The sequence below is a fragment of the Impatiens glandulifera genome, chromosome 7 (genome assembly GCF_907164915.1).
Source record: "Impatiens glandulifera chromosome 7, dImpGla2.1, whole genome shotgun sequence".
Classification (NCBI taxonomy): Eukaryota; Viridiplantae; Streptophyta; class Magnoliopsida; order Ericales; family Balsaminaceae; genus Impatiens; species Impatiens glandulifera.
In genome coordinates this window covers 10,954,608-10,981,307 of record NC_061868.1, presented here as the reverse complement: position 1 = coordinate 10,981,307, position 26,700 = coordinate 10,954,608, and the positions used below count along the sequence as shown (strand labels likewise).

Here is a 26,700-nt window from a genome sequence, read left to right as displayed (position 1 = left end):
CGATCCTTTCTTTGTGCGGTCATGTTTCGAATGTTCCTGGTTAGTTTAATATCTTGACCGGTCAATCTTCTTAACCGGTTCATTTGTTTGACCGGTCCGGTTCCTTTGTTCCTACATGGAGGATTTATTTATTAAGTTCTGTGAACCAGTCTAATTTTATCTAACAGTAAGCAGAACAGAGTCTTCTTCAATAAGTCAAAAGTTGAACTGAAAAAGAATGTCCTTGAATTGGTCCATACAGATATTTGTGGTCCTATGAAGATTAAATCCATAGGCGGTGCTTCCTATTTTATAACCTTCATAGACGATGCATCTAGGAAGGTTTGGGCTTATGCTATAAAGTCTAAGGATGAGGTTGCAGCAAGGTTTGAGGTCTTTCACAAGCTGGTTGAAAGAGAGACAGGAAGAAAACTGATGAGGGTGCGATCAGATAATGGGGGAGAGTACATAGGCTCATTTGATGATTATTGCAAAGAGTAGGGTATTCGACATGAACAGACTGTGCCCAAGACTCCACAACAAAATGGTGTGGCAGAGAGGATGAACAGAACAATATTGGAACGGATGAGGAGTATGCTCTCCCATGCCAGGTTGGCTAAGCATTTCTGGGCTGAAGCCATGAGCACTACAGTGTATGTGATCAACCGTTCTCCCTCCAAGCCATTGAATAATAAGTGTGCAGAAAGCGTCTGGTCAGATAAAGATGTTAATTATGACTATTTACGTGTTTTTGGTTGTAGAGCTTTTGTGCATGTTCCAAAAGATGAGAGGTCTAAGCTAGATATAAAAACCAGACAATGCATATTTTTGGGGTATGGTGATGAAAAGTGGGGATACAGGTGTTATTACCCAGTTGATAAGAAGGTTTTGAGAAGCCGGGATGTGGTATTCCTTGAAGATCAGACTATTGAGAATTTTGAAGATGGTGAAAAGCTTGATGTATACATACGTGACCTTTCTGGTCTTGAGTTGTCTCATGATGTTGAGGAGACAAGGCCACATGTAGCTTCAGACTCAGATAGTGATGATGATGTTCCTCAGGGTCAAGCTGTAGGCCATGAAAATGATACTAATACTGAAACTGATCTTGGTGATAATGTTGAGGTTGATTTTGAAGTTCAACAAAAAGATGGAAATCAACAGAATCAACAAACAAAGGTACTTCGGAGGTCTACTAAGGAGAAAAGATCAAGTTCTAAGTATCTTGCTACAGAGTATGTTCTTCTAACTGATTGTGGGGAGCCTATATGCTATAAGGAGGCTCTTGAGGATGCTCATAAGAAAGAATGGCTAGCTGCCATAGATGAAGAGATGAAGTCATTGCTGAAAATGGCACATATAATCTAGTTGAAAGACCAGAGAACAGAAAAGTATTACAAAATAAATGGATGTACAAGATCAAGCAAGAAGGTGATGATAGCAAGATAAGATACAATGCTAGGCTAGTTGTCAAAGGTTTTGGCCAGAGGCATAAAATCGATTATGATGAGATTTTCTCACCGGTAGTGAAGATGACTTCTATCCGGGTGGTGTTAAGTCTAGCTGCTTGTATGGATCTTGAGGTTGAACAACTTGATGTCAAGACTGCATTTCTCCATGGTGATTTGGATGAAGATGTTTATATGGAGCAACGTGAAGGTTATAATAAGAAAGGTATGCAAACTTGTCAAAAGTCTATACGGTTTGAAGCAAGCACCAAGGCAGTGGTATCTTAAGTTTGAGTCGTTCATGACCATCCATGGGTACATGAAGACGTCTACAGATCACTGTGTCTTTGTGCAAATGTTTGCTTCTAATGATTTTATTATACTTCTCCTATAGGTTGATGACATGCTGATTGTTGGGAGAGACAAGCTCAAGATTGCCAAGTTGAAAAGGGATTTGGCTAAGTCTTTTTAGATGAAAGACTTGGGTCAAGCAAGACAAATTCTTGGAATGCAAGTCATTCGTGATCGGGTGAAGAAAAGGCTATGGTTATCTCAAGAGAGATATATTGAGAAGATTCTAAAACGATTCTGTATGGACAAGGCAAAGCCAGTTGCTTGTCCATTGGCTACACACTTGAAAATAAACAAGACAATGTCTCCCAAGGATGAAGAGGAAAGATAAGAAATGTTCAGTGTTCCATATGCTTCAGCAATAGGCAGTCTGATGTATGCAATGGTCTGTACAAGACTGGATATAGCTCATGCGGTTGGAGTACTTAGTCGTTTTCTTTCAAAACCTGGTAAGACACACTGGGAAGCGGTTAAGTGGCTAATGAGATATCTTCGAGGGACCTCCAAATACGCTTTGTGTTATGGTACTGGAAAGTCACATATTGAAGGGTTTTCTGATTCAGATATGAGTGGTGATATTGACACAATGAGATCAACTTTAGGGTATTTGTTTACTTTTAGAGGAGGAGTTGTATCATGGCAGTCTCGTCTACAGAAATGTGTTGCTTTGTCTACTACAGAAGCTGAATATATTGCCATTACTGAATGTTGTAAAGAAATGAGATGGATGAAAGAATTGTTGAAAGAAATTGGCATTGCACAAGACAGGTTTGTGGTGTTTAGTGACTCATAGAGTGCTATACATGTGAGCAAGAATCCAAGTTTCCATTCATGTTCAAAACACATCCAAAGAAGGTACCATTGGATCCGTGAAGTGCTCGAGAAGAAGGAGTTATACTTGGAGAAAGTGCACACAGATGAGAACGGGTCAGATATGATGACAAAGGGCTTGCCAAGAGGAAAGCATGAGATATGTTGTACCAAAGCCGGAATGATTCTGGCAGAAGCGTCACGATGATGAATGTTTATAGCAACATTCTCCCATGGCTCGGAAGGGGGGAATTGTTGGTGTTCCTTGCCATTGCGGGCGGGTTTTAAATTCCGGGTAAACGGGTCAGGGTTTTCTTTTATGAAAACGGGTTAGAGTATAAATCCTTTTTTTTTGAGTATTTTTCTCATAACAGAGCAAATATAGAGAGAGTGAATTACATATCTAGGGTTTTCTGGTTTCCTTCTTCTTCTTCTTGTTCTTTGGCTGATCCAGAGTGAGAGATTGGAGGAGCTTTTGATTGTGGAGTAGTCCAATCATTCCTAGTGTAATCACTTCTTTCATTTGAGAGTGGGGCATGTTTTGATTTCTAAGAAGATCCATAGTTTTGCTGTTGCAAAACCCAACAAATATCTCATGTCCTTAGTCGCGTGGGAATTCCTCGTTCTTAGAGGAGGACGCACTCGGTCGCAAGAGAGGTTGGCGTCCTAAGTTATAATGGAAACCAGACCATTAGTCGCGTAGGAATTCTTCAATCCAAAAGAGGCATTCAATCGTAAAGGAGGCTGATGTTAGTCATCTTGAAAAATACATGCAACTCGCGATTAATAACTTTAGTCAAACTACATGTCCAAGTTTCGCAACTCCGAATGGCCACACACCTTAACACCATCAATAGATCACTTCTCGACTTACCGGTCACTAAGAGTTTGTCTCGAACAAACTTCTGATAACTCGCCAGATATTGCAAGCTCTCATCGGAAAAACAGACTTTTGTGTATTTCACTTTGGTCGGGCTAGTGGTTTGGGATGCCGTCATTCGCCTCTAGTGGCTGCCGGTAGTAATTTCGAACACTTTTTCTAGTCAACATTTTTTTCCAATCCCGTAAAAAAATAAAAAAATAAAAAAGATTAATTTTATGAGAAATGATAGGGGAAGCGACTCCCCACTCCCCACGTGGATATTTTTTATTTTAAAAATATAAATTCAAATTGTTTTTTTACAAAGATAGTACGCTTCTTTTTCTCTCTTTCTCTTTCTCTTTCCCTTTCCCTTCCCCTTTCTCTTTCTCTTTCTCTTTCTCTTTCCCTTCCCCTTCCCCTTCCTTTTCCCTTTTCTTTTCCTTTTCTTTTTCCGTTTTCTCTTTCTATCTCGACTCTTCCCATTCCGTCTTCTCTCTCTATCTCGACTCTTCCCCTTCGTCACCTACGACTTTTGTTCTTCGTTCGACAAATCAGATAGGTGATGAAGATCGAAGACTAATTTTCCCACATCCAGATCTTCCATCATGGCATTCTTCTCATGCGTTGTTTGGCTCTATGTTGTTGGACGATCAATTTTTTATATAATATATTATTTTATCATCCTCATCTTGTAAATTGTTTGAGTTTGGACCAACTATTTTATATTTCAGGTTGTGGCAAGATATAGAGAATAGAATGTTACTTACCAATCTTCTTAAAAAGTATGCTAAACAAAAATGTTTTTTTCTTGTTCAAACGTATAGACAAACAATTCTCATAGTTATGTATTCAGTAGAAATAGAAATATTAGGTTTTAGGCTAAAATATTAACTTATGTTGTTGTATTGGTGTTAGATAACTACATACATACTATTGGTTTATGAACATACGATATTGATTCATTTTCTTCTGTTTTGATTTTTCATCTTAACTGTTTCAAACATTGATTTTGTTTTGTTGTTGTTTTCTAAATAGAGACCCAAGGTTCTTACCATTAAGACAAACTACTAGTCCTAGGATGCAAGTATGCTCCACTAGTGTATTCCATTGTTGTTTTGGTTTATGAATTCTTCTCTTAATGGTTTATGAATAAGGCTTTAACCTATACCCTACACCAAAAGATCAAGTTCATCACCAACGACCAAGTTATCACAGTCAACGATACAACTGACACTGCAATCGTTATTGGGTTTACCCACATTGACGCCCCTAAGGTTGAACTAAGTGGGTTCGAGATATGTCCAATCCTCTCAGAATGTAAATATTCTTCCAAACACCCTGACTTTAGTATGTTTAACCTCCCATCCATCAGAATGATGCACAACATGGGATATTTCTCTAGCATGGGTTTAGGCCCGAACGCCAATGACATGCCATTATTCTAGCAACCATGTTGTATCATGGATCGCCTGGTCTAGGATACATACCTACAAGATTTGAAGAAATCTGCAAGGAAAAGATATTCAAACAACACATAATAGTTCCACCAACCCTAAATGGAAAGTTCATCCGCGAATGACAAAGCACCATATGCTTTGACTTCCCCGAACCCTTTACCAATCCAGATTTACGAAGACATTTTCCATGTCTCAAAATCTTTTCAGATTGTCCTAATAATCCTAATCATTTTGTTTGCATAATGTTACATGTAGCTAGTAATTTTAGTATAATTGTATGATAGTTATGTTTGTTGTGTGTGTTGTGTTTATGATAAGTTTAGACAGTTATACAAGTTAGAAGTTAGTAACTGTTTGTGTAGTGGGTAGTTATGAAAGGTAGTTATGTAACTGTAATACTGTAATATTTGGGTATAACAATCCCAAATTTCTTTATCAATGTTATGGAAAATCTTAAAGGTTGTTATGTACCTTTTCTTCTTCTTCTTGGCTGTTAATGAATTGACAGATCCTTCTTTCTTCTTCAGATCTCTTCTTCTTCAAAATCACTTCTTCCGCTGCCCTAAATCATAAAACCACATAATTCAGTAATTTGTCAAACCCTAACCTGTAACATCTTGGTATTAGAGCCATACAATCCTACCATGGTGGAAACCTGACAACAGTCAGAGATTGATGCCCTTCGTGCTTCCATTGAAACGTTAACTGCCTCCTTTCTTAATGTGAACACTAGAATGGATCGTAGATTTGACACTATTGAAACTCGTATGAAGGCCACTGAAGAACAAATTCATATTATTGGCCAATAAAATCGCCATAAGGGACACGAGGGTAATGGCCGTCAGAACCCTCAACGTGATAGAAACGTTCGACATATTCCTTCAACCCGGCTCACCAAAGTCGACTTTCCTCGATTTGATGGAACCGAAGTGGAAGGTTGGCTCATATCTGTAAAACAATTTTTCCGAGTTGATAAGACAGATGATGAAACCAAAACAGACATTGCTCCCATCCATTTTACGGGCAACCCCAGAATGTGGTACGGTTCCTATTTGCAGCAACGCAATCATCGGGAAATCTTGACGTGAGAAGTGTTCAGAAGGGATCTACTAGCACATTTTGGTCCCTCAATGTATGACACCCCTATGAGACAGATTATGCACCTGTGACAGAATGAGGAATCAGTCATATATTACAATCAATAATATATAAATATTTCCCATAAATTGCTTAACCTTCCCGGGGAGTACGTGATAGAATGTTACTTGGCGAGTCTGAACGAGGAAATTGCAGATGCTGTCAAACTTAGAAATCCAAAAACTTTGAACGAGGCTATATCGATGGCCAAAGCCCAAGAATCAATATACAGATCCCTATGGAGCAGAGGACACTTGTATAGTAAATCAGCCCCTTTACTGCCTAAACCAGTCGGGCCAAGTACCAACCGGACTTCTTTTTCGGGCATTCCTCATGCATCTTCTTCTGGCGGGAATCAGGGATCGATGAAACAATTAGAACCTGCTGTATTTGATGATAAAAGGAGAAAATGCCTTTATTACAAATGTGATCAGAAATGGGAACCAAACCACAAGTGTAAAACAAAGTTGTTCATGATCTCGGCTAATGACCAAGAAGCCTTACCAGATGTCCAATTGGTTCAAGAAACGGTTGTTGACGATCCTTCATTATTGCAGCCCAATTCAGTGGAGGAGCCTACCATTTCTCTACATGCCTTAACCGGTTCCAAGAATTTCCAAACTCTCCAAATCTGGGGCAAGATTGGGAGTCTTCCGGTAATGATCCTTATCGACACAGGCAGCACTCACACCTTCAATAACAGCAGGATACTAAGAAATATAGGCCACGAGGCTATGAAAACTCAAGTGTTGTCGGTAAAAGTGGCAGATGGTTCAACCCTGTTTTGTTCCAACGTTTGCAAAAACCTGAAATGGTCCATGGAAGGTAAAGATTACCAAGCGAATATGAAAGTTTTTACCATGACAGGTTATGATATGGTGTTGGGCATAGAGTGGTTAATTACTTTAGGCACTTCAGCCTGGAATTTTGAAAATTTTACATTTTTTTTAAAAAATGGAGGGTGCAATTATTACCTTGCAAGGGATACCCCAAACACAAATTAATCTTATCGAGAGTCACCAGTTGGAGAAATTGTTAAGGAAGGACAGCCTGGCTGCCATGGTATAAGCAAAAATAGAGAATGAATCCCAATTCTTTGCACTTATCACAAGAGCTCAGGAAGAGGTTTCTGAAGATCTTCAGGGGTTGCTTGATGATTTTAGTACTATGTTCCAGCAATCGGATGGCTTACCACCAACAAGAGAGCACGATCATCGGATCCCACTAAAGGAAGGCACCAAAGCTGTGTTCTTACACCCCTATCGCTACCCGGCCCTACAAAATTAGAAATTGAGAACTTAATCAATGATATGCTGGAAAGGGGAATAATTAGAATGAGTCACGGTTTGTTCATTGCTCTCGTGGTGTTGATTGGTAAAAAAGACTTATCTTGGAGGATGTGTATCGATTATAGGAGGTTGAACTCAGCCACCATTAAAGATAAGTTTCCGATTCCGGTGATAGAAGAACTGATGGAGGAGCTGCGTGGATCAAAGGTTTTATCCAAACTGGATTTGAAATCTGGTTTTCACCAAATGCGAATGTACCCGGAAGACTGCCATAGGACTGCGTTCCAAACTAACGAGGGCTTGTATGAGTTCCTGGTGATGCCATTTGGCTTGACAAATGCACCTTCCACCTTCCAAAGTTTGATGAATGATGTGTTGAAGCCATTTCTAAGGAAATCTGTGTTGATTTTCTTTGATGATTTTCTGGTTTACAGTCAAACTGGAAGGAGCATATATTTCATCTGAGACAAGTATTACTTATATTACAGCAACATCAATTAGTTTTAAATAAAGGGAAGTGCAGTTTTGGCTGTAATCAAATTACATACCTGGGACACATTTTTGATGAAAATGGAATAGCTGCAGATCCGGAGAAATTGGAAGCAATGAGCGCATGGCCCGTTCCACAATCACCAAAACAACTGAAGGGATTCCTAGGCTTAACCGGGTATTACCGTAGATTCATTAAGCAATACGGTTGCATTGCTCGACCCCTTACTCCTCTGTTGAAAAAGGGACAGTTTGGTTGGAACAAAGAAGACGATGACGCATTTCAGTTGCTGAAACAAATGGTGATATCCCCTCCAGTTCTGGCGCTGCCCAATTTTCAGACTCCATTTGTTGTAGAGACGAACGCAAGCGGGGCAGGAATTGGTGCAATGTTGATATAGGAAGGTCGCCCAATAGCATTTATCAGCAAAGCTATCGAATCCGGGAAGCTTCCATCATCGACTTATTAAAAGGAACTGATGTCCTTAACGTTTGTTGTGCAGAAGTGGAGAACCTACCTCAGATATAAAACATTTGTGGTGAAAATAGACCATAAAACGCTTAAGTACCTGCTAGAACAAAGAGTGAAAACTCCTACACAAGAAAAGTGGCTTTACAAATTGGTAGGTTATGATTTCACAGTTCAGTATAAAAAGGGAAAAGAGAACCTGGTGGCTGATGCGTTATCCAGGCGGGATACAAGAGTCCAATGCGCAAGAATTTCGGTATACCATACAGCTGTGCAAAAACAAATACAAGAAACGTATGTCACAGATCTAAATCTGGTCAAGCTTGTTCAAGAAATAAGTGATGCCCCAAATTCTCACCCTGATTTCACTTATATCGATGGCACATTGAGAAGAAGAGGGAAATTAGTAGTTGGACGAAACGCTGAATTGAGGACCACACTGATAGCAGCAATACATTGCAGTGCAGAAGGGGGACATTCAGGCTCACTGGTCACACAAAAAAAATTGCAGCTAGTATACTTTTGGTCAGAAATGACTAAGGATGTGCGAGAGTTTGTTCGAACCTGCGAGACATGTCAAAAAAATAAGTCAGATAATATGGCATATAAAGGCAGGTTACAGCCATTAACAATTCCAAATTGATATTGGGAATCCATCTCTATGGATTTTATAGAAAATCTCCCCAAAACACAAGGTAAATCTATAATTTTCGTGGTGGTGGACAGACTGTCCAAGATGGCACATTTCATTATCCTGCGACACCCATTTTCTGCCAAAACAGTCGTTGAAGCTTTTGTCAATAATATCTCTAAACTTCATGGGATGCCTCTGTCTATAGTCAGTGATCGAGATAAAGTGTTCCTCAACACCATTTAGTGAGAATTCCTGAAGATACAGCAGGTGTAGCAAAATCTGTCCACAACATATCATCCTCAATCAGACGGACAAACAGAAATTGTAAACAAATGTTTAAGCACTTACCTACGATGTATGGCTGGACAATCCCCCAAGGAATGGGTTCGTTGGTTTCCATTGGCTAAGTGGTGGTATAACACCAACTTTCATTCAGCCATCCAAACCTCACCCTTTGAAGCTGTCTATGGGTATTCTCCACCAATTCACACCTCATATGTCGTTGGAGATTCAAGAGTTGAAGAAGTGGACTTAACTCTTTCTACACGAGAAGCACTCTCCAATTAATGAAGTTTCACCTTCAAAGAGCACAAAACCGAATGAAACATGTGCAAGATAAGAAAAAAACAGATGTGATACTTGAGGTAGGAGCTTGGGCCCTGTTAAAACTGCAGCCCTATAGACAATTATCTGTTCGAAAATGTTTCCACAAGCTGTCTCCTAAATTTTTTGGACCATTCAAAGTGCTGGAAAGGATCGGTAATGTGGCTTACAAACTGGAGCTAGGAGCTGGTGCAAAAATACACAATGTTTTTCATGTATCTCAGTTAAAAAGTTTCCAAGGCACCCCTACTGCCATTGTGGAAATCCCCCAAACCAATGAAGCTGACAGAAAAGGCAGGATAGTAGGGGAACGAGAGGTCACAGTTCGAAACAAAAAAAAGGCACAAGTTTTGGTTGAATGGGAAGGTTCAGGTCCTGAAGACAAAACATGAGAAGATTTTGAAACAATGCATATTCAATTCCCTGAAATGTTCCCAACATGGAAACAAACCAAAGCAAGAACTGTTCGTCGTGGACGACAAACGTTTTAAGGGGGAATAATGTTACATGTAGCTAGTAATTTCAGTTTAATTGTTTGACAGTTATGTTTATTGTGTGTGTTGTGTTTATGATAAGTTTAGACAATTATACAAGTTAGAAGTTAGTAATTGTTTGTGTAGTGGGTAGTTATGAAAGGTAGTTATGTAACTGTATTACTGTAATGTTTGGGTATAACAATCCCAAATTTATTTATCAATGTTATGGAAAATCTTAAAGGTTGTTATGTACATTTTCTTCTTCTTCTTAGCTGTTAATGAATTGACAGATCCTTCTTTATTCTTCAGATCTCTTCTTCTTCTTCAAAAACACTACTTCTGTTGCCCTAAATCATAAAACCACATAATTCAGTAATTTGTCAAACCCTAACCTATAACACATGATTAGGAAAAGGACGGACAATTAGTGTGACACCCTAGAAAACCTAGCTCGGATTCCTAGGACATTTGATCCAGCCTAAGAATCTAGACCTCTCGGTTCCCAAGAAACCGACTCCCTTTCATTCGTCGATACTGTGATCGACGAAAGTCGAACTCTTTCTCCTCTCATGTGTAGAAATATGTTAAATATTGTACATTGTAAGAAACATAAGAATAATGATCTTGTCAGATCATCTTTTCTTACATGTAATAAACCCCTCGATGTAACATAAAAAGTAGACTTCAAATATATGAGTAAAAATGATCTTTCATTTTATACTGACTTAAACATCGAAATCAAACACTTCTTAGAAAGTGGGGATGAAGTTGTCTCCGCCGTAGAAAAGACAATCAAAATCAATTTAAACACGGCCGATGATCCTCTGATCGTACTTATCGGCCAAATTTTAAACCCACAAGAATGTATGGAGATAGTTGAGTTATTAAAAGCCAACAAAGACGTCTTTGCTTGATCATACAAGGACATGCCAGACATTGATCATACGATCACGCGACATCACATTCCTCTATATTCTGACGCTAAGCCTGTAAAGAAAAAGCTTATACGGATGAAAGAGGAGGTCGTGAACAAAATTCGAGAAGAAGTTCGAAAGCAACTCGGAGTTGGATTTCTTGAGGTAGTGGAATATCCTACTTGGATAGCTAACGTAGTCCCCGTCCTAAAGAAAGACGGAAAACTACGTGCGTGTAGATTATCAGGATTTGAATAAGGTCAGCACTAAAGATCATTTCCCTCTACCACCCATCGACATACTGGTCGACCATGCTGTCGATTATTAACTGTTAGATGGACCGAAAATCCGGCAGCCTGAGTTAACCCAGCGAGTTTATCCTATTTTTAAAAAAAAATCATTACTTTTCTTTTTCACTTTTTTTACTCTCTAAGTTCACTTCTTCCCGTTTTTTTGTTCTCAATGAGTTTACCTATTTCTAGTTTAATGTGAGTAGATTACCGATTTCTTGTACTAGATAATGAGAATGGCAAACTTTTCATTCACCTCAAGCTCCACTTCCTACATGATTTAGTTGATTCTGTTTTTACCTAACTAAAAAATGATTTAATGTGGCATTATAAGTCATAACTTAAACCTAGTTTCTTCTCTAGATAAAAGCATAGTTATCCAAAAATCGAAGGTTGTAGTTTGATTTGAAGTCTTATCCCTTGCATAATCCAGTTATGAAACCAATTGGTTGAACCAATTGACCAACCGGTTGAACTAGTAACCTGTGACTCAGTCCCTTCACCGGATTGATTTCCGAGTCGAATTTCAAAACTATGGTTCTAAGTTTTTTTTATAATAATATAATTTTTTTTTTGGGGGGGGGGGGAAATGGTTTAGTGTCATTTCATTAAAAACCCCAAAAGATGGAAGTTTCAAGAAACAAAGTTAGACAGACCCTAATTTTGTTAAAAATATCAAATGAATTTCAAACAACTAAATTACAGAACAATAAATAATTGAATTACAAACAAGTCATCAAACAATAACTATTTGAATATTATTTTCCTTGTAATAATTTTATAAGGGATATTCCATATTTGACCGAGGTTCCAACCAGGGGCGGAGCCACCAAGGGGGCTAGGGTGGATTCCAGCCCCACCCAAGTTATTAAAATATTTTTTTTATTATGGTGGGCTCCACCCAATAAAATTAAAAAAAAAACAAAGTGAATAAAAGTCCCCTCTAAAGAATGATCAAACTTCTCATCCGGTTAAAATATTTTTTTGTTGATGGTGGGCTCCACCCAATTAAATTAAAAAACATTCGGCGGTTATTGTTATATTATTATATTATATTATATTATATAATATAATATAATATATTATAGTTTTTCTTATAAAAATGCCCACAATTATTCTTTTTTCTTAAACGTTTAATACATCCATCAAATCTTTTGAGTATATATGATCGATGATTGTTACCGGAGGAAGTGGAAGTTGAACTAATGTTACGCATTGCAAGATCGTCTTAACTCTCCTCCTTCATTACAGGTTTCATTCTCTTAATCTCTTTTATCTGTAATCTGTTCTGTTATATTTCAAATTCTGATCAACAATCAATCGCAAACTAATTGAAGCATTATATAATATGTTATGTTATATTTCAAATTATATTATGTGTGTTTTATTTAAATTTTTTTAGGGTTATAATAGAACTATCAAGTATGGAAGGTAAAAGAAAAACTATTGACTCATTTTTTAAACCAAAAGGTCAGTCATGTCCAAGTCAAGGGGGTAATCAATCAACTATCGATATCTCAAATATTCATGCTCAAGAACCTAACAAATCTCCTAGAATTGATGTTGATGTAAGTTCTCTTGAACCTGATCCATCATTACGTATTCCGATGTGGAAATATCCTTTTAATCAAAGGGATGAAATTAAACGAGCTTATATCAAGATGGGGCCATATCAACCTATTAAGGATGAGTACCCGCCGACCAAATTTGGAAATCAAAATCGACGGTTCCAAAGTCATTGGTTTAAGAAATTTACGTGGTTAGAATATTCTCCTTTGAAAGATGCTGCTTTTTGTTTCCCATGTTTCTTGTTTGAACATAAGCAACCCCAAAGCCCTATATTTACAATAAATGGATTCAAATATTGGAAGCGAGTTAATGATGGAGATAAATGCTCTTTTGTTATGCATATAGGATATAATACTTCACCACATAATAGGGTAGTTGAATATCTTGATAATCTAATGAATATTCCTTGTCATATTGACAAAGTACTGAATGCACAGTCTTCAGATGAAAAACAAAAGAACAGATTACGACTTACAACAACTATTGAAAGCATTCGGTGGCTCACTTTGCAAGTGTGTGCATTGAGAGGGCATGACGAGTCTCCATCTTCTAATAATCGTGGAAATTTTATTGAGATGATAAAATTTATGGGAAAATTGAATGAGAGCATTGGAAACACTATCTTAGAAAAAGCTCCAAAAAATGCAAAGTATACTTCTCCGGATATTCAGAAAGATGTATTGAATGTTATTGTCAACCAAGTGAGAACAAAGATTCGCCAAGAAATCGGGGATGCCAAATTCTGCATTTTAGTTGACGAAGCAAGAGATGCATCTAACAAGGAGCAGATGGCTATTGTGTTAAGATTTGTGGATATTGATGGGGTTTTACGAGAACGGTTCTTTGCCATTGTAAATGTGGCTGATACAACTGCTACAACACTTAAGAAAGAAATATTTGATGTTCTTGGTCGTTATGACTTGCATATCCATAACATGAGGGGACAAGGATACGATGGTGCTAGCAATATGCGTGGCTCTTGGAATGGATTACAGGCTCTTTTTTTGAAAGAATGTTCATGTGCATATTATGTACATTGTTTTGCTCATCGGCTTCAACTAGCATTAATTGCGGCTGCCGAAAAAGAGGTATCTATTTGGTTATTTTTTTTCGAAATTGAATTCTATATGTAATCTTATTGCATCTCCTAAACGTCATGCCGAGTTACATTCTGCTCAAAGAAATGAAATTGCACATATGGTAGCTACTGGTGAACGTGATACCGGTAGAGGTTGTAATCAGATTGAAAATTTATTACGGCCAGGAAAGACTCGTTGGAGTTCTAATTTTGACTCACTTTGTAGCATGGTTGATATGTATGGCTCTGTGATCACTGTTTTAGAAAATATGGTGGATGAGGGGTCTTCTAACTCCATTCGTGGTGAAGCTAGTGGTTTGTTGATTGCGATGAAGTCTTTTGATTTCATATTCATTCTACACTTAATGAAAAGGATAATGGGATTAACAAATCTACTTTGTCGAGCATTGCAAGAGAGATCTCTAGATATTTTAAATGCAATGGAGCATGTTTCAACTACTAAAACTTTGCTTCATGTTTTGAGAGAGCAAGGGTTTGATAATTTACTCAGTTGCGTGGAAGAAGTTTCAAAAAAGTATGAAATTGAGATACCTCAGATGGAAGCTTGTTACAAATCTAGTAGAAGTCGTTCTTGTCAACAAAAGGATTCGATTACAGTTAAGCACCACTATCAATTTGATGTATTTGTTGCTGCAATACATTTTCAAATTGAAGAGCTCAATAGTAGATTCAAGGACGAGGCAGTCGAACTTCTTAAGCTCAGTGGTGCTTTGGAACCTAAAGACAACTTTAAACTTCTTAATGTTGATCACATCTATCAACTTGCTGAGAAATTCTATCATCTAGATTTTGATGCACAAGATTTGCACCACTTGAGAACACAATTGGCTCACTATGAGTTTGACATGCCCGTCAATGAAAGATTTCAGAATTTATCAACTATTTCTGAATTATATCGAAGATTAGTTGAGACAAATAAGTCAAAAACCTACAATTTGATCGATAGGTAATTTTATCATTTGTTATAATCTATGAAATATAGTTATATTGTTTACTTATATTAATATATTTATTTAATTGACAGGTTGATTCGTCTTGTTTTAACTCTTCCCGTTTCTACAGCAACAACGGAACGAGCATTTTCAGCTATGAAGCTCGTGAAAACAACTCTTCGTAACATGATGGAAGAAGAGTTTTTAACAGATTCTATGATCGTCTATATTGAACGAGAGTTGTCTGAAAACATTGATAATGATACAATAATTAAAGAATTTTATTCTAAGAAGAATAGAAGGGCACAACTTCAATAATGTGTGTTTTAAATGTTTTGAATGTACTATTTTGTTTCATAATTTCATAAAGTAAATGTTCATACATCTTTTATTTTATATGTTTGAATTTATTAATTTATTGTATCAATTACATGAAAAAAACGGAACATAGAAAGTTAAATCTGAGGTGCAAGTTAGAGTCAGCCCCAGGTAAATTTTCATCCTGGCTCCGCCCCTGGTTCCAACTGTCTTCATTAATTGGAATTCTCCTCCATGTATGTATGAGAGCGTTGCCATCAGAATAATATCATTCAAAACGTTTCCTTCTGTTCTCTTATTCGTGCTATGAATTTTTTTTATTTATTTCTCTCCAGGTATTGTAGACCAGGGCTCCAAATAAGCATTTGAAAACATTCGCGTAAAAGATATCGCCCTTAGTTTTTTTCTTTACAAGCTCTATGATTTCGTTCTATGTACCTGAAAATTTAGTGATATTCATGTTCTGAGCAAAAATTGATCCACAACTTGAATACAAATGCACACTCCCCAAACAAGTGGTCAATGATTCCTCTTTTACTGCGCAGATTGTGCAATTAACGTCTGTAATATTCATATATTTCTTAATTATGTCTCTTGTCGCCATTTTTTCTTGAATGTCAGTCAAAGAATGAATTGGTTTCGAGGTATAACCTTTGAAGACCATACTACTTTATGTCAATCGACCACCACCTTTTAATTTACAATGATCTCACATGATTTTCATAACTCTTTGTATCAATGTTTCCATTGAATTGTATATTATTGATTAGATTTAGAATTCTGACTCATTCTAGAATACTCCTAAAAACAGAGCTGCATTTTTTTTTGAATATCTCTAATTCAGTACAAGAGACAATTTCTTCTTATTTTGACTCTAATAGATTGAAATTTCTCCCGAAGAATTATGAGAATATTCTCTAACCATTGATCGAACAAGGAAATATGCGCTCTTATCTAGATTCGCCTCATTTTCATCCATAATTTTACTATTTCACTATAATATTAAAAATTGATAATTTTTAGAGATTTGAGTTTTTAAAGAATTATTTAAAAAAAATACTTGTAATAATTTAGTTGTTAAAATAATAAAAATATTTTAAAGAGAATTTGTTTTTTTTTTATTTTTTAATCATAAATAATCTCATTTCATATATAAGCAAATCAGCAGAAGTTGAAGTTCTATATCCGGCGATGCTTCGACTATTCAAGAACGGGAAAGCTACCGGCGACAACCTAATCACCAGAATCAAGCTTCGTACCAGGGGCAAACACACGGCGGTTTTGAGCTTTGGCGATGGAAGTCAAGGCGCTTTAGGCTTGCCGATTTCCGTCGTGGGCATGTCCGGTGACGCCTACGAGCCTACTCCCGTTCCAGGACTTCCTCTAGATGTTTCCTCTATCTCCGCCGGCCACTATCACTCTCTTGCCGTCACTTCTCATGGGGAGATTTGGGCTTGGGGTCGAAACAATGAAGCTCAGCTTGGTCGCGGTCTTCATGCTTCCAGGTTCTCTAAGTCTCTATCTCTACCCATTCTTTTAAATGAACCTAATTGTTTTGATCCTTCGAGTATCAAATCTACGATCTTGTTTACTTTTGATCGCAATGATGAGCTTAAGTATGGAATTTTGACCTAGAAAGAAATCAGGGGATAATAAATTTGATGAATATGACTTGTTCAATTTATCTTTTAAGTCATAAGAGTTCATTAAACATGACATTGTTCAGTCTTCATGGACTTATACTATATATTAGAAGATAGCTAGAACTGTTATTTGAGCTATATTTCACTTATAGAGAAACATGGAATGAAGCAAAGAGAGTAGAAGGGATGAAAGTAAGTGCAAAAGCTGCTTTTGCATCAGGAGTTGTATCTGCATCCATTGGAGAGGATGGTTCTTTATGGGTTTGGGGAAAGTCTAAACGTGGGCAATTAGGTCTTGGACGAGGCATAACCGAAGCTATTTCACCCTCACATGTCAAATCACTTTCTGGGGAAGAGATAGTTAAGGTGTTCTTTCTTATGATGGTTATAAGGTAATAAACTAAGTTTGAGTTTGAGTTATTATTTTGTTCCCTTATATTAGGTTTCGTTCGGTTGGGGCCATGCTCTGGCTCTAACTAAGGATGGGAAACTGTTTGGTTGGGGATATTCAGCAGATGGTAGATTAGGACAGCTTGGAGGAACTGTTGAAGCTTCATTTCTTGAATCAAGTGTTTCTATGTCGAAAACAGCTAATAAGATTTCATGTTCGACGAGTGAAGCTGCTGAAATTTTTTTGCTGGAAGCGATAGAGAAGGAGAAAGACATGCCAATTATCTGGGAACCTTGTTTAATCAAAGAACTTGAAGATGTTAATGTTGTTGACATAGCTTGTGGACATGATCATTCCTTGGTCCTTTGCAGTAAGTGCAGCTAACTCGGCGTGAAAAAGTTAAAGTTTGTCTTTATAAGGTCAACAATCAAGGCCTTGTTTGAACCAAGTTATTTGGATAAAAAGACATTAGAGGTATAAATATATATATTTTAAATAGAGGGTACTTTGATTGATGATTTAGATGATGTGATTAATGATAATTTGTTAATTTGCTAGTGGTTTATTAGAATAATTTCAACTAACCCACATCAATAAGGCCCAAAGAAGAAAGAAAGGGGACAAAACCTGGGTTAATCCCCTACTTCAGTTAGTGTGTTCTTTTTGGGTATTGAAATTGAGACATTTGGTCTGTTAGACAAGACTGTTTCCACTTGAGCTACTAAAGATGAAACCTAATCAACTTAAAGTGGTGAGAGTCTTGAACTTAAATGTTGGTGTATCAGTTTCGATTAGAACTGAAAATCATCTTGATTGAATTGGGAGGTTGTGGCGATGGGATATTCTTATCTGATATAGAATCAAAATCCATGTTCTCAATTCGTTATTATTAATTCATTTGCAGGTAATGGGACCTTATTAAGTGGTGGGAGCAATGTATATGGCCAACTCGGTAGGACGAACCAAGAATTGGATTTACTTCGAGTCGACACGGGATTGCATACTATAAGCTTAGTAGCATCAGGCCTCGGCCACTCCCTCGCAATTTGTCCTTCGAAAAATATTTTGTCGTGGGGATGGAACCAAAATTCCCAACTTGGGAGGAAAGGTCCTGAAAACATGCCATTGTTGGTCCAAGGTTGTCTAGAGCAGGAAATAGTTAATTCTTTGTCTGGTGGTCGTGCACATTCGATAGCTATCACGTCAAAAGGAGAGATATGGAGTTGGGGCAGTGGTCGAAATGGCCGTCTAGGGCTAGGCAGCTCTATTGATGAAAAGGAACCAATGTTGATAGAATGTCTTGAAGGGTCTGAAGTTTTACAAGCTGTTTGTGGCCTTGATCATAGCCTTGCCTTGGTTAGTTATTGATATAGATGATTTTGTGAACATTTTTGTTCTTTATAGGAAAAATAAGACTAGTGATGTTAATTATTGAGTTATTTAATGATTCATGTCAAACATTGTTGGTAGTATTTGCATTAACTAATAATAAAAAATTCAACATTTCAAAAAACAATATAAAATCTGGAATTTCATGATCTCATTTCAACTTTACGACTTTTAGTAAAATTGAACTTAATTCATTTGTATTTGGGTAAAGTGTCATTTGTATTTGGGTAAAGTGAATTAAAATTATGATATTATATGTTAGTCTTGTGAATTTGATTGATTTAATTTTAAAGAAACTTTTAAATTAGTTAAATTTTTGCAATTTTAAAATTAAAAACACTACAATATAAAATTTTGAAACATAAGTTAATTGAGTAAAACTCCAAAAATTGTAATAATATGTTAAGACAGGTTTTTAAGTAAATCTATTACAAAAATTAAACAATTGAGGAAGGGTAAACAAGGTACATTACCACTAGCTTGCAATGAATATTAAGACAAGAAGTTTAACCATTACAACTAGAGCTTGCAGTGAATAATAATGTGTAGAATATGAAAAACAAGCCAATTACAGAAACACCCTCTTGAATTCGATTCAGCTAAAAATGAAAAATGTTCAAACCTTTTCCCTTGCGAAAATATTAAACCTTCGAAATTCTAATCAATCTTCACTGACGAGAATAGGTAATGAACAAAATAGAACGAGGTAAGAAACCCGATAGTCCCCGTCGACAACATAATTCCAATCGCCATGATCAATGAATATCCGAGATAAAGCGTAGCCGAAACAGGCCCACTCAAACTCTTGAGATCAAACACCAAATAGTTAATCGAATATAGAAACACGTAAAGCGCAACCGACCCGGAAGCATAGAACGCCTTCCACCACCATTGCCAATCCTCCACACATAAATGCATGTAAGTGAGCACAACCGACACTTCCGCGCACACAATCACCAACATCGTCAGCACGATGAGAAGAAAACCGAAAACGTAATAGAATCTTCCGAGCCATATACTCGAGAGTATGAAGAAAAGCTCGATGAATAGGGTTCCAAAAGGAAGTGTCCCCGCGCCGAGAACAAGTAGCCAGGATGGGTATTTCCTAGCCGGGATTTCCCTAGGTATTTGATTGGTTCGGACCGGATATTGAATAGGCTCGGCCCTGGTCCCCAGGTATCCTCCGACTAGGGTTAGAGGAACTGAAATGCAGAACCAAAGCGAAAGGAGAATGAAGTACAACGAAATGGGGATGGCGCCCGTACTGTTACTTCCCCATAAAATGAGATTCAAGGTCGTGAGGATAACAAAGATAATCCCCGGGAAGAAACAAGCGGCCGACCAACAAACTGATCTCCATCCATCAATAGAGCCCTTTATTGTCACCCATAATCGAACGGAAACATAACCGGCCGAAATCCCCAATACAAGATAAAGTATGATCATCCCGGTTAAGAGCATCCCCCGAGAAGCAGGGGACATGAAACCTAGGGCTGCGAAAACGATCGTCACGACCGACATTCCGGTGATTTGAATTCCATCCCCAATCATCACGCATAGTAGCTTTGAATGGTTTGGTTCTCTAAACACATCTCCGACAACAAGCTTCCACCCGGAAAGCTCCTCGTTCATCTGCGCCTGAGCTTCCTTGTCCAACTCTTCGTACCTCGTCAAATCCCTCCTAACCGTCCTCAAGAATATGACGAACACAATCCCCGCCAAGAAGAATATAACCATGAGCGAGTTCAAAATCGAGAACCAATGTACGCGGGCTCCTTCCATTTTCAAATAAGCATCCCATCGAGAAGGCCACCTAATGTCGCTCTTCACAAACTCAACCTCATAAGTGAACGAAATCCTCTCTTGTTCCCTTATTATCTGCGCCTTCTCGAGTTCAGACGGGCAAAGGATTGTCGAAATGTTATCGTAGATATGCAATTTAGTCATGACTTCGGGATCGTGTTTCACACTGCACGGAACAACTTCGAACCCCACAATCTCATATCCAGCCGTCTTCGTTTTCTCCGTCTCTGAAATTACTCCCATACCCTCCTCGCCAGTGCCTATGATCTCCACCCCCGTTCCTTCGTACTCGTGAACGAAAACCTTGAACTTGAGGTGATTAATGATGTAATCATCGTTACTATTAGGCGGCGTATATCCGACCGGATAACCAGTCCATTGAATGTTAACACCGTTCTGTTTAGTAAACCTCATGGCCGGCAAGTTGTCGAGAATCATGTTTACTTGATACAAATCACGAGTCCTTTGCTTTAAGAGCTTAACCTCGTGCTCGTTAAGATGAGGCGTAGTGCAAAGGTAAATGGTTTCGTTAGTATTCATTCGAAAACGGTAAGGGGAATTGTCTATTTGATCCCCCATAAGGAGTTCTCCAAGATTCTCTGCACTTTTCTTTATGCCACCTAAGGGCTTGCAATAAGGCAAGCTGTAATAATTGAATGGCAGCTCAGTTTCAATAGAAGTCAAGGAATTAACCTTGGAAAATATCTCATCCCCGTCTGAATAAGTATGCATGTAGCTTCCTGGTAGATAAAAGGCATTGCATATATCGAAAACAAGAAGAACAAGTACAAGTGCTCCCCAATATCTCCATTTTGAGGCAGATGAATGAGTCATGTTTGCCTTTTTTTATCTACTATAAGCTTTCACAATCACAAATCTGCAGAAGAAATCATAGGAAATCTTTCAAATCTAATCGAGAAAGCAAGAAGAACAGATCTGACAAATAACTGCACAGCAAGAGAAGATTCTAATGGAAATAATGCAAATTGAAAACACTTGTCCGATTATTCAGAAATTTAGAGCAATAAGTGAGATCTAAATCAAGCAGTTGATAATATTTTCAGTCCGATTCACACAACCTTGACTAATAAACGTTCAAACATACATAATATCTTTAATACGCAATACGCATACACATATCCTATGTTCAAATGCTTAAATTACACAGGAATACAACCATGTCTATTTTCAGATCTGAAAAAACTCCGAATCAATATTACTAACCTTGATCTATGAAAACTTGACCGGCGGTGAGTTGACGAAGTCCCCGGAGAATTTTGAAAGCCGATTATGAGTAGAAAGCTGATAACAAGATAGCAAGAATCGAAGACGAAGAAGATGAAGAAGGAAACTTACGCAAAGGAAGGGTTTGATTCATTTTGGGGGAGATCTGAGAAAAAAATATTAATTTGGGGGAAGATAATAATAATTATAATAATAATAAAATTAATAATAATAATAAATTATTGAGAGAGACTATCTTGGACCGTGGGCCACGTGAATATATATTGCCTACGGTCTAAGCGACTGAACCGGTTCAGTCGGGATTTTCATTAGAAGAATAATAAGATATTCAAATACAAATCCACCGTCAACTTCTTTTTTTCTGTATTTTTATTTGGGCTCAGTTTTTTTGTGATTTATATGGTTAGTTGTCATTAGTTTAGAATAGAGAAGCCCAACTCAAATGAGATACTTTGGAGCCATAAAATAAAAAATTATATTAAATATAAACTTTAAAATATTTGATTTTAATATATATTATATAAAAAGTTTTATAATATATATTAAAAATATTAATATAATTTGGTGAAAAAAATAGTAGTTTATTCATATTAATTGTAGAATTGTCAAATTAAGACTTGTTTATCTGATTTTAAAATCTTTTTTAATGTGATATTTATAAATAAATAAATAAAAGATTAATTTTACTAATTTAACTACCGAATTTTAAATAATAAATAGTTAATACATATCGTTCATTAAAATTCGGTAGTTAAATTAGTGACGTATATTTTTTTTATAAATGTCACGTAAATAATAAATTAACGACGTTTAAAACCGTTAAAAAAACCTCATTTTGTATAATTTTAACCAATTTTAAAAGAAATATAATTTATTTGACAATTCAATCATTTACTAATTAATTAAGCCATAGGTAGTCAATTTTGGGGTCATAGAGGTGAGGGCTATGTAAGCAAGATATATGTTAAGATTGTGGTAGCCTTAAGCCCAACAAAATTTTTTTTTTTTATTTTTTCTCTAATTTTTTTAATATAATTCACTATTTACTTAGTTTTTTCTCCTTCATTTTTAAATACGTCTCAAAAATATTTTAAACTCAACCGAATTTCAAATTCTAAAAATGTTACGGTAGGTTATAAGTCCATAGTCCAGTCAAAGTGAAACGTAGTGTTTACGTTTAAAAATATGAGAAATGATATTCTCAACGACAAGATAGCGAAAGCAAGGCCACGAATCCTACGTGGCCTTGCCAGCTAGGAGAGAGAAAAAAAATTAAAAAAATTAAAATTTTCTATTTCCCCCCAAAACCAAAAATCCTATTATTTCTATATTTCTATTTCCCCCCAAAACTAAAATCTTATTCTTTCTCTCTCTTTTGTTTCATTCTCTCTCTTTCTCTTTTGTTTCATTTTTCCTAAACCACCGGTGATTCTCTTCTTTCATTTTCACCGACTTCTCTTCCGATCGATCGAAATGGTAAGACTTCTTCTGTTAATGAAACGTTTTATTTTTTCCCAAAACCAAAACCCCCATGACAATCTCTCTCTTTATTTTTCGTTTCCATTTCCCAAAACCCAACCCACTGTCGATCTTACTGAAACGTTTCATCGACTTCTTATCTTCCGATCGATTGAAATATAAAGTCTTTTTTCTTTCTTTCGTTTATCTTCCGTTCGAAATGATTGTCATATCAATATTTATGTTTAACGTTTATGGTTTAGCTGCTGAATCGATTTAGATTAGAGTTCTAAAAGATCTGGATCTTCATACATTACAATAAGATTATTGACAAGAAAAGCTGGTTTCGGGACCAGAAAAGCTGGTTTCGGGACCAGAAAAACTGGTTTCGGGACCAGAAAAGCTGGTTTCGGGACCCGAAATTAGTAGTTTCGAGACCCGAAACGGCAAAAAAAAAAAAATTTTTTTTTTTTTTTTTTTTGGAAATGAGTGGTTTCGGGACCCGAAATGAGTGGTTTTGGGACCAGAAATGAGTGATTTCGGGACACTTTTTTTTTAATTTTTTTTAATCTGAAACATTATAATGAATCTTAGAAAATCAAAAATAATTGAAGATAATGTTATTATACTAGAAATTTACATAATTAAACATTTATTTACAATGTTACAATCTGTCATTTATATCACATTTAAAATACAACCTACAATTTGAGAGATCTCAAATAATCTCATTTTTCATTAACTTGATCAATAAGAAGATTTTGATCTTCATACATGACCTACAAATCAAATTAACATTACAATAAGATTATTGGTTTATAAAAAAATAAAATAGCAATAAAAGATCGTATAGAAACCATTTCGGAGTTTGAAATCACCCTAAAATGGTGATTTCGGGACCAAAAATGCTGGTTTCGGGACCAGAAAAACTGGTTTCGGGACCCGAAATGAGTAGTTTCGGGAACCGAAACGGCAAAAAAAAAAAAAAATTTTTTTTTTTTTTTTTTTTTTTGGAAATTAGTGGTTTCGGGACCCGAAATGAGTGGTTTCGGGACCCGAAATGAGTGGTTTCGGGACCCGAAATGAGTGGTTTCGGGACCAGAAATGAGTGATTTTGGGACACTTTTTTTTAATTTTTTTTAATCTGTAACATTATAATGAATCTTAGAAAATCAAAAATAATTGAAGATAATGTTATTATACTAGAAATTTACATAATTAAACATTTATTTACAATGTTACAATCTGTCATTTATATCACATTTAAAATACAACCTACAATTTGAGAGATCTCAAATAATCTCATTTTTCATTAACTTGATCAATAAGAAGATTTGGATCTTCATACATGACCTACAAATCAAATTAACATTACAATAAGATTATTGGTTTATAAAAAAATAAAATAGCAATAAAAGATCGTATAGAAACCATTTCGGAGTTTAAAATCACCCTAAAATGGTGATTTCGGGACCAAAAATGCTGGTTTCGGGACCAGAAAAACTGGTTTCGGGACCCGAAACGGCAAAAAAAAAAAAAAATTTTGTTTTTTTTGGAAATTAGTGGTTTCGGGACCCGAAATGAGTGGTTTCGGGACCAGAAATGAGTGATTTTGGGACACTTTTTTTTAATTTTTTTTAATCTGAAACATTATAATGAATCTTAGAAAATCAAAAATAATTGAAGATAATGTTATTATACTAGAAATTTACATAATTAAACATTTATTTACAATGTTACAATCTGTCATTTATATCACATTTAAAATACAACCTACAATTTGAGAGATCTCAAATAATCTCATTTCTTCATTAACTTGATCAATAAGAAGATTTGGATCTTCATACATGACCTACAAATCAAATTAACATTACAATAAGATTATTGGTTTATACAAAAATAAAATAGCCATAAAAGATCGTATAGAAACCATTTCGGAGTTTGAAATCACCCTAAAATGGTGATTTCGGGACAAAAAATGCTAGTTTCGGGACCAGAAAAGTTGGTTTCGGGACCCGAAATGAGTAGTTTCGGGACCCGAAACGGCAAAAAAAAAAAAAAAAAAAATTTTTTTTTTTTTGGAAATTAGTGGTTTCGGGACCCGAAATGAGTGGTTTCGGGACCCGAAATGAGTGGTTTCGGGACCAGAAATGAGTGATTTCGGGACCAGAAATGGTTTTTCTTACAACCTAATTGAAATTAGTTCTGCAACTAAACCCATAACAACAGCCAAACATTATATAATCATACTTTCGGGTCCCGAAATCACATTTTTGGGACCCATAACAGCCAAACATTATACAATCATACTTTCGGGTCTCTAAACCATCCATTTCCGGACTCATAATGCAGCAAATACACAATAATCATAGTTTTCTATCGTTAAAATCATTAAAATCATTAAAATCCCTAACCCTAACCGCAAAAAGCTAAACGATCTTCAAATCTTTAAAATGATCTACGATTCTAAAAGAGAAAATGTTATTTACCTTGTCTTTTGAGATCTGAGAGATTTTGAAGTCTTGTATGGAGATGTACCTGGACCACCAGCCTGAAAAGATAGTATGAAGTGAACACGAAGGCAGACAATGAAGTGAACATACACGAAAGAGTTCTCTTACCATTTTCGATCGAAAGAAGATGAAGAAAGTAGAAGAAGTCGGGGATGCCGGAGAGAAAAATCGCCAGAGAAGAAATCGGGGTTCGCCGAAAGTGATAAATGAAAATAAGAAAGAGAGGAAAGAAGAAAGAGAGGAAAGAAGAAAGAGGGGGAAACTGAAATATTTAATTTTTTTATTTTGTTTTTTTTTTCTCTCTCTTAGCTGGCAAGGCCACGTAGGATTCGTGGCCTTACTTTCGCTAACCCTTCGTTGGGTTTATCATACCTCTAAAAATATACCATAATATTCTTTACATTCAACTAGATTGAAATAAGAAACAACATTAAAAAAAATAAGAATAAATGAATAAAAATAGTATAAACTTATTTTTGACCAACCACCACTGTCTCTCTGATAATTTATATCATATATAATGATGTTTAATTTTTAAAGTATCCGGATTTCCGGGTCGAGAGCTGTGGTTAATTTGGATATATATATATGTGAGAGTAAATGAATATTTGGGTCGGATTGTGGGTTGACCCGCTAATAAACTTAAAACGGTTAAAAATAAAATTAAAAATGCTATAGGTATGATTCGAACTTACAATCTAACAAAACAAATACAACCCTTTAACCAACTAAACTAATAACACTTTATATTATAAATTCAACACCAAATTTGATGAACGCGGTGATTCATCAATAGTTTTTAATCCGTCATGATTCTCTTTTAACTCTGCGCTATAAATTTCACTATTATTAGTGAGAAATAATGGGAAAATTCTGTCATATTTATAGAGATAGGGGATATAATTCATATAGATATAGTAAGTCTCGCATGAGCTACTTTAATGGTAGTCTTTACATTTTCCCTTTCACTCGAAGTATGGGGAAGAAGTTGACTCTAGAGGTTAAACTAATTCATTTGAGGAATTAAACTGTATCAATTGTTTTAAAGATCGTTCTGCAAGGTGAGAGTAAATGATACTTGAGTCGAATTGTGAGTTGACCCGCCCATAAACTTAAAACGATTAAAAATAAA

The 26,700-nt window shown here is 36.2% G+C and overlaps 3 protein-coding genes across 3 annotated transcripts; 2 read left to right on the top strand and 1 right to left on the bottom strand.

Annotated features, from left to right (window-relative positions):
- Nucleotides 1-13,364: 13,364 nt before the first annotated feature.
- Nucleotides 13,365-15,126, top strand: LOC124946322 (zinc finger MYM-type protein 1-like). Its single transcript, XM_047486882.1, has 3 exons — nt 13,365-13,865; nt 13,942-14,822; nt 14,901-15,126. Exons 1-3 carry the CDS (start codon nt 13,365-13,367, stop codon nt 15,124-15,126), a joined length of 1,608 nt encoding a protein of 535 aa, XP_047342838.1.
- A 1,162-nt stretch (nt 15,127-16,288) lies between these two features.
- LOC124945183 (ultraviolet-B receptor UVR8) lies at nt 16,289-18,629 on the top strand. Its single transcript, XM_047485571.1, has 4 exons — nt 16,289-16,631; nt 16,922-17,135; nt 17,212-17,530; nt 18,065-18,629. Exons 1-4 carry the CDS (start codon nt 16,318-16,320, stop codon nt 18,526-18,528), a joined length of 1,311 nt encoding a protein of 436 aa, XP_047341527.1. The 5' UTR covers nt 16,289-16,317; the 3' UTR covers nt 18,529-18,629.
- Nucleotides 18,630-18,997: 368 nt separating this feature from the next.
- LOC124944590 (transmembrane 9 superfamily member 12) lies at nt 18,998-21,750 on the bottom strand. The gene is made up of 2 exons (XM_047484890.1): nt 21,577-21,750; nt 18,998-21,229 (listed from the first exon to the last, which is right to left on the bottom strand). The coding sequence occupies exon 2, from the start codon at nt 21,184-21,186 to the stop codon at nt 19,207-19,209; it is 1,980 nt and encodes a 659-aa protein (XP_047340846.1). The 5' UTR covers nt 21,187-21,229; nt 21,577-21,750; the 3' UTR covers nt 18,998-19,206.
- Nucleotides 21,751-26,700: the final 4,950 nt, after the last annotated feature.

Coding starts and splice junctions, on each gene's coding strand:
- LOC124946322 (XM_047486882.1), top strand. CDS start 13,365: ATGGGAAAATTGAATGAGAGCATTGGAAACACTATCTTAGAAAAAGCT. Junction 13,866..13,941: donor TTGCGGCTGCCGAAAAAGAG/GTATCTATTTGG, acceptor CGTCATGCCGAG/TTACATTCTGCTCAAAGAAA. Junction 14,823..14,900: donor ACCTACAATTTGATCGATAG/GTAATTTTATCA, acceptor TTTAATTGACAG/GTTGATTCGTCTTGTTTTAA.
- LOC124945183 (XM_047485571.1), top strand. CDS start 16,318: ATGCTTCGACTATTCAAGAACGGGAAAGCTACCGGCGACAACCTAATC. Junction 16,632..16,921: donor CGCGGTCTTCATGCTTCCAG/GTTCTCTAAGTC, acceptor TTTCACTTATAG/AGAAACATGGAATGAAGCAA. Junction 17,136..17,211: donor CTGGGGAAGAGATAGTTAAG/GTGTTCTTTCTT, acceptor CCCTTATATTAG/GTTTCGTTCGGTTGGGGCCA.
- LOC124944590 (XM_047484890.1), bottom strand. CDS start 21,186: ATGACTCATTCATCTGCCTCAAAATGGAGATATTGGGGAGCACTTGTA.